Raw genomic sequence first — 13246 nt, forward strand, 5'->3', positions numbered from 1 at the left:
TATCATTATAAAATCCTTTAATAAACGACAGTTGAATCTTTATTAAGGAGCATATGATCTTTGAAGTATATTTTTAATAGGCCATGAGTATGTTTATATATTTGGAGCATTAAGGTTTTAGCTTATGAAGTTCATATTTTAAAAGGCATTTAATGGCTTTTTTATGGAGGAAAATGGAGTCTGGAGATAATTTCCAAGCAATTTAAGCAGCATATCTGCAGAAGCAACAAACATATAAAATATCTATACTGATTCCGCACAGAGGCGCAAAACTTGCACTGCCTCCTTGATTGTAAACGCGCGGTTGTAAAGCCACACGTTTGCAAGCTTCCTCACAGGAGACCCCTCCCACATTTTCCCACCGCCTCGTCACGGCTTTTTGCCTCCTGACGAGGTGGCAAGGGAAAACAAGTTGAAACCCTCTCCCTCTTCTCGGCATTTCAATCACAGCACCCCCCCCCCAGACCTGAAATCAATTTTTTTAAGTGCACTTCCACGGTTAACAAGTTTGCCTGGTTGATCCCAAAAAGATCATAATCACTTAGGGGACATTTTATTTTAACTTAGACAAAGTAGCTTTGCGACGTGGACAAGATCATTAAAAAAAAAATTATCAAGCAGCAAATGGAGAGGCGAGGGCGGGTATGAGGGCGGGCAAAACGCTGCAGGGACTGTCACACATTTCTTCCTCCACACAGGCTTGTCCCTGGTTGCTCCTTGATGTGAAGCGTGATACTAGGTGGCAAATTCAGTGTTGGCAATTTCCTTCATCTCAAGGCAAATCTGACCAAAACTCGAGCCAGCCCTTGGGCAGCCTCAGGTTGTTGATAACATCATGCAGAAGCAGCACTAAAACCCATCAGCAAGAGGCTGTCCAGGGGCAGATTCCTCATGCGGAATTGGTCCTAGTCAATATAAGCAGCATATCTGCAGAAGCATCCAACAGATATCTGCAGAATTGTACATGCTAAAGTTCCTATGAAACGAGAAATAACTATATTAAAAGGCTAAACCCATACTGTGGTGCAGAATTATCAGGCAACTATCCACTAACACATTCTGCAAGCTAGCAAGCTGCAAGTAGAATTTATATTTTTGTTTGTACATTATGGTATAAGCAAATCTGTAGATAAGAGAAATATTAAGTTCTACAGTATTCATATAACATTTCCCTTCATAATATTAAGAAAAACAAAACCTATGCATACGGATATATAATTCATTTATACAAGATTACTCCTTACCTTTAATTTTGTTTGCATCAGTTCTCTGCTAGTAATAATGGTTGTCACTTCAGTTTCATTCAAACCATGAACTATTGCAGGGCCGCCCAGAGTAGCATACAGCGTAACAACTGGAAAAAAACAAATAATGAATTTCCTATTTGAGATGCCCATGACCTCAACACTTATATTGCATGCTGAAAACAGTACAGCTGCTTCAAATACAGTATCTGGAACTTTTTGAAAAGCAGAAAATGCAGAAAGTATTTTGATTATTCCATGCATATTTGGCTGCATTTCCTCAAAAGTGTGACTCAGCTTTTTAAGCCCTGTAACAGAATCTTTTACTCTGAATTTTGAATCATTCATGTTCATTATCATTAAAGTCATTATTATTATTAATAATAATTGGTGTAGTAGAAATATTAAAGAATTACATGGATAAGTAGTATGCACAGACTTCCACCCTGTACTGTACATATTTGCCATTCCATATTGTTAGAAAAAAGCAGGGAACCCATGAGATCTTGTAGGGGGGGAATCTCATTCCTTCTCTGCTTTCTACCCACTAGTCAACTGACATTTTTTGCCCCTGTATCCACAGCTTTCCCTTCTTTCCTCCCACTGGCAGCTTCTATCCAGAAAAACTATGCCACAGTAACACATCTCCAGTTGCCAGGCCAGATCTAGCTGCATGATACAGAACCCAAAGGAGTTGCAGGGGGACCTCACTTTCCCCTGTAACCCCCAATCCCACTTTAGTTTCTCTTTCTCTTGTACTGGGAACACCCATAACCTCAATTTTCCGTGCTTTGTTTTCTCCTTTCCACCCCACCAACCAATCTACCTTTTTCCTCCCGCCCCCCTTTTCAGCTGCGTTTATTATTTGCTTCATTTATACCCCACCTTTCTCCAGTAATGGGAGTCAAAGCAAATTACACCATTCTCATCTATGCTATCGTATCCTCACAAATACCCTGTGCAGTTGCTTAGGCTAAGTGTACATGGCTGGCCCAAATCACTCAATGAGCTTCCATGGCAGAATGAGGATTCAAACCTGGTTCTCTCTGTTCTTAGTATGAAACTCACATGGTATGCCTTTTTGTTGCTACCAGGTCTTGTCCCAATGAGTCCGCCCACAAAGGCCAAAAAAGCCCTAGAGAGGGGCCAGCCATCTCATTCTGCCTTTTACTGGCAGAAACCAGGATTGCAACTGACAATACAGTTGTGGTTGACTAGCAACTGCCACAAAGGGTACTCATTTCTCAAAGCTAGAGGCACTGCTTTTATTATTTGGAGTGGTTAACTGGCTAGCGTATCTTTATTTAGATTTTCTGCAAAACTGGGGCTTTTCTCAGATTTGTAGAAATATCTGTTCATGGCTCCAATTTTCAGATTCAAGCATTCACAGATTTGGCCATGCTGAGAATAAGATACACTGAGAATAATAAATTGAAACTAACAAGGGAGGTAGAATTTGGAAGCAACTACTTTCCCCTAATTATGAGGACAATATATAAAATTGACAGGCACTAAAGACAGCCACTAAAGAGGCTTTGATTTAGTAAAGTGATTTTGTATGTGCAAAAAAAAAAAAAACAACTAGCTGCAATTAATATACATGCTAAAGGAATGTGAAGTCATTCTTAAAGACAGCTTCACGTCCCAGTTACAAATGGATCATATTGAAAATATCTTGGCAACCAAAACCAGTGGGAACTGTTGGTAGCATAATTATGGAGCAATTTTCACATAGCTCAACTCCATGGTAAGCCAAAGCGGTGTATGTAACCCTAAATTGAGTGCACTGTGATGTCCTCCTAGAATCATGTCAACATCCATAAAATTGGAGCAATGTAGCCCTATGCTATGCACTGAAAGTGACCTCAGAGACTAAAAACCCAGTACAAAGTTAGATGTGCATTTAAGGGGGTAAATGTAGGAATTGCAACTAATACCTCAAAACTCTTATTCAAAAGTGAGCTGTTGAGCGGAACAACAAAAAAGTCTATTTAACAATGAACCACAGTTCCAAATTGTTGCAGAGCAAGTACACATGCACATTGTTTTCTTTAATTTGGTGGGAGCAAAGTACAAAAGATTGGCTTTATTAGTTCCCATGAGCTCTTTCTGTTTAGTACAGTGACCCCTGTTATGTAAACATAAGATTCCCCACGCCAGCTTTCTGCAAGATGGTGGGGAGGGGTGGGGGGAGCATAATCCCTTGAATAAAAACTCATGCATTTATTCATTCATCTAAAGAGTGTGAAAAAATGAAGTGAAAAATCATGCAGTAGTTAATGAAAGCAAAAAGTATGTGCCGTTTACAAACTGATGTACTGACGTCATGGAGAAATGGATGAAGCGAGCTCCAGCAGCTGCAAGCCATTATCATGCAGCCTGATCTGCTGACTTACCACTGATCAGCCAAAATACGTAACACATTCTTGTGCATACATGAAACATGATTAAAAGTTACAAACAACTCTGAAATAAAAAAAACATCCAGTTGCAGTGATCCAAAGGCAAAGAAAATTCTTCAAATGTAATTTTGCCTAGTATGAACCTAGTCTCCAATACAATACCATACTTAATTGTCCAATGCATAATAAAGCAAAAGACAAAAGGCTAGCTGATTCTATGAAAATATATGTTGGATCCCTGCAAAATTCTATGCATGGAAGTCACTTCTTCGCCTTTATGCTGCAGCCTGCAATGCCCCCAAAATACTGCTCACACGGAACAGAGGTCCCTTAGGAGCAACATGAGGCTGGCATGGAAGGGTTGCCACTGCAGGACAGGAAATAGGTGAAAATAATCTACCCCCTCCCCTTGCACATCCAGATCGTTTCTACAGGATTCAGCCTTATACAACAACCATAAGAAGAGCCCTGCTAAAGCAGACCAGTGTTCCATATCGTCCAGTATGCAATCTCACACAGCTGCAATGGAGAGCTGATGAACAGGGCATAGAGACCAACTCTTTCTCTTGATTTTGCCTCCTACAAGCCAATAATATCATGTGAAAAGCCCTGCTGCGTCACCGTTAACTGAAAAGGAAACACTAAACTGTTTTTCACATGTGTTATGGAAACAACTGTCACTGATCCCCAAACAAATAAAAAGATAATGAGGAGTTCCTCAAGCATTCTGATCCTTTTTTGGTTCAGAAACAAACAAAGGCAACTAAAGAGGGGTCCAACAGAAGTTTATCACAGTGACCACAATATGGAGAAAGAACAGAGCATTTCTCCTCTCTAGTAATGTTAGACCTCAATGACGTCAGCTGATCAATGACACTGACAGGAAGTAAAAATCAGGACAGACAAAATCAGGTAGTGCTTTTCACATAAAATGTAATCAGTTTATGATTATATCGCTACATGATGTAGTGAAAGACACCACCTTACCTGGATTTAAAAGGGGATTAGAAAAAACTCATGGGAGACAAATTCACAATTAGCCATGATTAAATTCAACCTTCAAAAGCTGTATAGTGCGGCAGCGGGGCCCACAGCAAGACAAGGTTGTTGCTTTCATACTCTGCTTGCAGGTTGAAACATTTGGCTGACCACTTCTGAAAACAAGATGCTGGACTTCAGTACAATCCAGCAGAACTTTTGTTTCTTGAATGGGCATTCACAGGAAATATTATGGAAGAACTTCAGGGTTTGGGGAATTTTGTTTCATTACGTTTTGTTTTGTTAAATAGGGTACTATTGTTTGCAACTACTAGGTTATGAAAATAAAATAAGAATGAGGCTAAAAACACAGTATTCATTTTATGCTGATTCATGTACGTGTTATAGGAAAAGAACACAGACATTAATGTAGCAGACAATAAACAGACAATAAACATAGCAAGATTAAGCCTAGCACATGACGAACATAGGAAGAGAATTACTTGTCCAAAACTGGAATAGCAAACATTTTTCCTTGCAAAAATTCAATTCATGCCATTTCCTTGACAGCAATTCAATGTTTGGAAATGAGTACGTGAAAAGTGTATGACCATAATACCATCTGCCAGAAAATAAGTCAGCCAAGTTCATTCATTTGAGATCACGAAGTGATGCGTCATGCTGTGAGCTGAGGCACGTCTCAAGAACTTGAGATGTCCAGCTAAATCCCCACCATCCCGCCTGATGGCCTGATACAGATGCAAACTTCTCTCTAACAGATGTTTAAATGTTTTGAGACACTTTTATGTAACAAATGAAAGCCTCATCTTGAAAAACAGCTTTTTAATGGTCTGAACTGAATTTGCTAGACAACCTTAGGAAGAAAGATTTCTTAGCTTTTCTGAAGATTCTTTAAATATACAATACTTTAGGTCAGGGGTAGTCAAACTGCGGCCCTCCAGATGTCCATGGACTACAATTCCCAGGAGCCCCTGCCAGCGAATGCTGGCAGGGGCTTCTGGGAATTGTAGTCCATGGACATCTGGAGGGCCGCAGTTTGACTACCTCTGCTTTAGGTTCTCAATTACAATTTTAAAAGAACTGAGAAATAAGCAAAATTGTCCATAGATTCTGCCTTCCAATAGGGCATCCCCAAATGTATTTTATTCCTTTAAAGCAAAGTTTCTACAGTGAATGTCATTGTGAAACACATATGGAAAATATTATGCCAGATTGAAAATCCACAGAGATTTTTCAGAAAAGATAAAGAAGCAGGAACCTACTATTCGCTCTTGCTCACAGTTCTATCCTGAAATATTCCCAATGGAGTTTCACTTCCTCTACAGGAATCACTTCAAAGCTGAAATAGATCTTAGCAAGGTAGACATATCAAATTTCAAAAATGTTTATGCCTAAATTACTGAAGAACACAGTATCAGTCAGTTATTGCACAAATATGAAATGTGGGTTCAAATACCTTGTTTTAATTCAAATATAAATAAGGTATGTATGAATTGCAAAGCACAAAGCCAGGGTTTAGCTTAGTCAAACGGAGGCAAAAATTTAAGGCAATTTAACTGCCTCAGGACTTCTTGGACTAAATCAACTTAAGGCAAAGCACTCTGATTTAATCAGATTGTAGCCTGGGTTACAAGTTACAGACATGTGCAGAATATTTTGCTTTAAGCGAGAATGAAAGTTAAAACACATAATTTTGCATATGCTGAGAGCTCAAATAAAGAGTTGCTTTTTGCATCACTAACCAGTAACATTAATTTCTGGAGAAAAATTACATGAATTGGTGATGCTCAAACTCTGAATTCGGGATTCCTTTAAAATTTAGTATATCTCCTCAAATCACCCAACTCCACCTAGTGCTAATTATTTGTTGCATACCTGAATGTGTAGATATTTTCAACTTGCATCCCAGTACTGCGTCTGAGCTGGGTACTCATTTTACCGACCTCGAAAGGATGGAAGGCTAAGTCAACCTTGAGCCGGCTGCTGGGATCGAACTCCCATCCTCATGGGCAGAGCTGCTGGGGGGTAAACGGTAATGACTGGGGAAGGTACTGGCAAACCTGAGAATCTGTGAGCTGGGACACTAAATATTTTAGCATGAATGTTACAAATTGGATCCGTTTTGCTATACTGAACTAGAATAAAGGAGACAGTGTAGCTGCTTCCTACAGTTTTCACACAGGACTTCAGAGGAAGAAAGGAAGAACATCCAGAGTCCTGGTAAATATGGCTATCAGTTCCTTTGCAACAATTTTCTTCCCCATGGAGAGCCAGCTTGGTGTAGTGGTTAGGAGTGTGGACTTCTAATCTGGCGAGCCAGGTTCGATTCTGCACTCCCCCACATGCAGCCAGCTGGGTGACCTTGGGCTTGCCAGGGCACTGATAAAACTGTTCTGACCGAGCAGTGATATCAGGGCTCTCTCAGCCTCACCCACCTCACAGGGTGTCTGTTGTGAGGAACGGAAAAGGGAGGCGACTGTAAGCCGCTTTGAGATTCCTTCAAGTAGATAAAAGCGGTATATAATAACCAACTCTTCTTCTTCTAACTTACAGTTAGTCACAGGCAGTATGCTGAAAAAAGGGACAACCTATACCTACAAGTATAATATTTCAAACTAGTCCATATTTTCCTGCTTTAAAAATAAGAACACCAAAAATTGACAAAATATTAAATGATCAAAACAATTACTAAGTTCCTATAATTACTAAACAATTACTAAGTAGGTCGACCTCAACTGCTCTTCCTCTCCAGGAACTGCTCTTCCTCTCCTTGGATTCAGAATTGCATGGCACAGTGGGCACTCAGCCCTTCCTGCCTCTTCAAAAAGATGACCCTAAGAGTGATCTGAGTCATGCACTGTCACAGCCACTTTACTCACTGACATCGCACAAAGTCAAGTAATATGCAAAGAACAAGAGTTTCATGTAAAAGAATTCCAAAAAAGCTGACCTGAGCATTCCTGGATTGCTTGCACAATCTATACAGCATCTATGATACTACATCATATGCTGCATTTATTCCGAGAAACAGCAGCACAGACATGGATGCATTTCAAACGATATTTAGAGAGACTCTGGAGTAACAACACTGTTACTTTATTGTGCCAGATATTTATTCCCTGTTGCTACACAGCACAGGAATGTTTCCTATATACCAGAGGTAGTCAACCTGTGATCCTCCAGATGTTCATGGACTACAATTCTCATGAGCCCCTGCCAGCGTTTGCTGGCAGGGGCTCATGAGAATTGTAGTCCATGAACATCTGGAGGACCACAGGTTGACTACCCCTGCTATATACATTAGACAGCATGTATCATTGCTTTCATGCCACAGTATCCAAATTTTTCAATGAGATGAAAAGTTAGGCCATTTTTTCCCCCAGTTGTGACATACATACTCACTGTTTACCCAGAAACAGAAAACAAGTTTACCACAAAAATCCTGCCTGGCTGTGCCTATAGCACAGTGGCAAAAATAATATCCTTTATCCAAAAGTGCTTTTGGTTAGCTAGCCTGTTACAACTCATCTTACTTATTAGTCGATAAAACCACCACCACTAAGCATGTACAATAAGTCTACTGGCTTTACTTTGAGCCTCTCAGCCAGAAACAATGCAGCCATATCAGCTCCCAGAGCTATCAAGCAGCCAGCTCTTGCCACTGGCCCAACTCTAGTAAGAGCAATAGTGGTAGAGTAGGATACTGACAACAACCATGCTCATGCTCTGCTCTTGCCTACATGCACAGGCCTTCCAAATGTCAAAAGGTAATGAAACATGAAGGATAAAAGCTTGTAGAGATTATTCAAAAATACAAAATGTACATCCAACTCTTAGTTAAAAGACAGTACAGATACATTTCACATAACAGGATCTACTCTTCTGACAGCAATAATCCCAAGGCAGGGACAAGATGCAGAAGCAACAACACATCCATTAGCAGCAATTACAACATGATCTGCCCGGAAGGGGCTGCTGAATCCAAAATACTTTCTGCAACTGCTTTAAATGGCCTATTATGCCAACCTGACTTTCAGTGGAGTTATACATTTCTTGACTGCAATGGGCTTAGAAGGGTGTGATTCTGTTTAGGACTGCACTGTTAACTCCTTTATATCTGTGACTTGCAGAACTTTAAAAAATGAAAATACCCTCTGAACAATGTACTTTTCATTTGTACATGAATCTTATTATTGCCACTTCTATAGACAATTTGATTGCTCTGGTTAATGTGTTGGTGCGCAGGCAAGATACAAAGAAACAGAGGCCTTGCAGTAATATGGTTGTTTCATTACTTCTGCCTGGTGCCAAATGTCAGTAACACAGGAATTTGGAGAAAATCTTCAGAATGAAGGGCATATTGTGTTTAGCTATAGTAGCATCTTTGTTAGCGAATATAGACATTCAAGTGATCCGAAAACCTCAATGATATACAAAGGTTGATACTCCTCCCAGGAATACTTTGGAGAGGAAAAGACCAGATTGGCCATAGCCATCAACAAGGAACAATCACAACTACTTCCCTTCCAACCCCTCTAGGGAAGAACTCTTCTCTGACAGATGCACAGGGACTGCAAAAGGAAGAAAGCACTCCATCTGCCACTGCTGACCCAAAGACTTCTGGGAAGCTACACCTTCCCCACACAAGAAAGCAAGCCAGTAAAAGAAAGACCTCAACTGGATAGAAATGCTTAGGAGACTGATTTTTGTTCTTTGCCTTCTCCCTTCACTCTCCTTACTAAGTCAACCTTACCACCTGAGAGCAGGGACTTGTATTTCTTGACTGCGGTAAACTGTTTGGGAGTTTACTATTTGAAAACAGGATATAAACAAAATGAACAAATGAAGGAGTAATGCGGCCAAAGAAAATACCTACGCTGATAGTTGTTCATGAAACAAGCTTGTGCAGCAATCATCCATTCTGCTCGAGTCTCACAGAAGATGGCGATGGTTGTCTTTGGTTGTTGACCTAACACAGCTAATCCTTTCCCAAAGTTATTAGCTTTATTGTAAACTTCTTCATATGAAAGCCAGTTATATCTTCCAAGGATGACCTGATGAAAATAATATAGACTTTTATTCAGAAATTAAAGCCTAAGCACTTGCTTTCATGCAGCATTCACGCAGCACAACAGTTTCGCCACCCTGATCTTTTCACCCTTTCCTTCCCCAGTGGCCAGCATTAAGATTTAAGGACCTTCAGGCCTGTAAAGTCTTCTACAAAGATTTGGTACTACACAAATAATAAAAACCAGTAATAAAAAATGCAAGAGGAGCAATGAGGGATTTCCAAGGATGCTTGTATCGTGTTGCTGTGTCCCCAAGTCACAGGAGTCGGGACTACAAGAACACCCCCACAAAAACATACAAACTAGGGTTGAGCGCTGCAGCGAGCTTCGGCTCCTGATGCCTGAGGCGGCCAGGGCTAACATCTTAGTGCTGGATACTCACCAAAAGCAAAAAAGAAACAAAGAGTCCTGCCACCTATAGAGCCAAGTGAGGCCTGTTCTGTTATTTCAAGAAACCAACTCACTTTGCTATCACATATTACGGCCCATAACTATATAGAAGAATTTAGCTGTCTACTATGAGGGGACAAAAGGGGAACAAAAACCAAACCTGAGAAAACAAGTCAGAAACCTGAAGGTTGAACAGCACATTTGATCTATGGTCATAACATGTGCAACCACTGAGACTGTCCGTGCAGTACTGCACATACTGCTATTCTTATGTTTTAATGTTGTTTTTAATCTTATTAATGTGCACTTAATAATAAATATTTGAATTTTAGTATATATTTCAGGTTCCTGCTATGTAAGGAAGACACTTCACAGAATGTCCACCAGAAACTCACGGTCTGCTGAATAAGGGCTGCAGACACACAATTCTTTACTCAACTGCTCTATTTTGAAGAAATCTGATATGTTGAGCCATTTACAAAAATCAGGAGTATTTGTGCTGTACTGAAATCATATTCAAATATGTCTTAATATATTTGGCATTCTTTGCAATTTCATCACAACTACCTAAGAAGCAGAAGTTTCAATTTCAGGTTTGAAAAACCACTTTAAATAAATTTTGTTTCATAATGGCTGTTTATTATGGGAAACAAAGATCAAGGCAACTTAGGTCTAATAAGCTCTGCTTGTTAAACATAAGTTGCTGCCATGTAAGGTTACCATATCAGCAAGATAGGGAAACTTGTTTTCTATTCTAAGCCACCACGGTCAATTATGTCACGGGTAGTCCATGTGCTGTTTTAGCCAAGCAGTAATCAATTATGTATCATCAGTGACTTTAAATAGAAAATTGTTCCAGGAGAACCACCTTCTTATCTGGCGAGCTGGGTTTGATTCCCTGCTCTTTCCCCACATGCAGCCAGCTGGGTGACCTTAGGCTCATCACAGCACGGATAAAGCTGTTCTGACCAAGCAGTAATATCTGGGCTCGCTCCGCCTCACCTACCTTACAGCAGTGGTCCCCAACCTGCGGGCCGTGGCCCGGTGTCGGGCCGCAAAGGCCATGGCGCCGGGCCGCGGCTCCCTCTCCCCGCCCCCCCCCCCCGCAGTAAAAAACTTCCCAGGCCGCAAGCTTGCGGCCCGGGAAGCTTCTTACTGCGGGAGGGCGGGAAGAGGGAATCAGGGCCGGGCAGCGCCCGCGCATTGCGCATTCACGCATGCACAATGCGCGGGTGCGGCCCGATGCGCGGGCACGGCCCGCGGGCGCAGCCCAATGCCCTGCCGGTCCCCAGCCTCAGAAAGGTTGGGGACCACTGCCTTACAGGGTGTCTGTTGTGGGGAGAGGAAGGTAATTGTAAGCTGCTCTGAGACACCTTCAGGTAGACAAAAGCAGCATATAAGAACCAACTCTTCTTCTTCTCATCTGGCAGCCTTATTTATTCAGTTTTACTATGCATCTAAATCTGTTTATGCATATAAACCTGTATTGAATAAAGTGCATCTTACCAATGAGGAAAGGTTGAAGAATCTAGGACTTTTCTTTTTAGAAAAGAGTCAACATGATAGGAAGAAATTTGCTGCCAGAAGATGTAGCGATGGCCACAGAAATAAACAGCTTTAAAAAGGGATTAGATTCATGGAGGATAAGTCTACATATAGCTACTAGCTGTGATGACTGTCTTCACATTCAGTGGCACTAACCTTCTGAATCTCAGAGCTTGAAGCCAAAATTAGGGGAAGACCTCAGACTCTATCCCCTGTTGTTGGCCATCCAGAGGAACTGGTGTGAGAGTGCTAGACTGGATGGACCCCTGATCTGATATAGCAGGCTCTTATGTTCTTAAAAAGGAGAAAACAGCAAATATTGCCATTCACAAAATATTGGTAAATTTTTGACAAAAAGCATAAAAAGATAAATACTGCCCTCTAGTGTGCAACTAGAAAGGAAAACTGTATTAAGAGTTAGGTAGAGTGAAGTGATTGAAGGAACAATTACAATTTGAGGTATGCAGATAACACTACATTACTGGCACAAATCAGCGAAGAATTCAAACGTCTACTGATAAAGGCTAAAGCACAAAGTGCCAAAGTTGGATTACAAAAAGACAAAAGTAAGGACTACTGGGCAATCACAAAAATTTTAACACTGATGATGAAGAAATTGAAATTATTCAATATTTTCTATTTCTTAGCTCCATCATCAACCAAAAGGGAGAATGCAACCAAAAAGTCAGAAGGAGATTGAGCCCCAGAAAGGCAGCCATGAAGGGACAAGAAAAGATTCTTAAGTGTAAGGATGCAACACTGGCAACCAAGTCCAAGTTAATTCATGCCATAGTATTTCCCATTACTATGTATGGGTGTGGAAGTTGGACACTGAAGAAAGCTGATAGAAATAAAGTTGATTTATTCAAAATGTGATATTGGAGTAAAGTTTTATGGCTATGATGGAATGCCAAAAAGACAAATAAGTGGGTTCCAGATCAAATCAAGCCTCAACTCTACTTAGAAGGTAGAATGACTAAACTGAGGTTATCGTAGTTGCTCACATTATGAGGCAACAAGACCCACTGGAAAAGATATAATGATAGGAAATGTTAAAGGCAGCAGAAAAAGAGGAAGACCCAACATGAGATAGATTGTCTCAAGAAAGAAAAAAAAAACATGGCCTGAGTTTGCAGGATCTGAGCAAGGATGTAAACAACAGGACATTTTAGGGATCATCAATTAATAAAGTTACCAGCAACCTGACAGCACTTAACACACAGTATGCAATATGTATTAAAATTTCAGTGTATAAACAAGCTATGATGTAGGAGTATATTAAATTACTGTATAGCTTCTGTGTGGTTATTAACTATGCAATCCTACACAAAGTTAACCCTGTCTATGCCCACTGATATATATGCAGCCAGACCGGAGTAATAGCATAGAACTTCACTGTTAAGTTGCAATCTCAAGCATGTGTATGAAGAACAGGTCACATTTAACTCAGTTATGACTTTATTCTGAGTATTCATATGAAGAACTGTAATACATGAGTTCTGATTGTTTTCAGTAATGAAATATATATTATTTTTTTAATTTCATGTTTACTCAAATTATGAACTACAAACTCACTTAGATGGTGAGGAAGACCAAC

The 13246-nt window shown here is 40.4% G+C and overlaps 1 protein-coding gene across 13 annotated transcripts in view; it reads right to left on the bottom strand.

Annotated features, from left to right (window-relative positions):
• Positions 1-13246, bottom strand: part of ACSL3 (acyl-CoA synthetase long chain family member 3) — a 60518-nt gene that overhangs the window by 22202 nt on the left and 25070 nt on the right. For all 13 annotated transcript variants that reach the window (XM_077348901.1, XM_077348905.1, XM_077348912.1 and 10 more), the window contains 2 exons: positions 9522-9699; positions 1245-1354 (listed from right to left, as the gene is read on the bottom strand). In XM_077348901.1, coding sequence (XP_077205016.1) covers positions 1245-1354; positions 9522-9699 — 288 coding nt within the window. The remainder of the gene's footprint in view (positions 1-1244; positions 1355-9521; positions 9700-13246) is intronic.

The sequence above is a fragment of the Paroedura picta genome, chromosome 8, assembly GCF_049243985.1.
Source record: "Paroedura picta isolate Pp20150507F chromosome 8, Ppicta_v3.0, whole genome shotgun sequence".
Taxonomy (NCBI): domain Eukaryota; kingdom Metazoa; phylum Chordata; class Lepidosauria; order Squamata; family Gekkonidae; genus Paroedura; species Paroedura picta.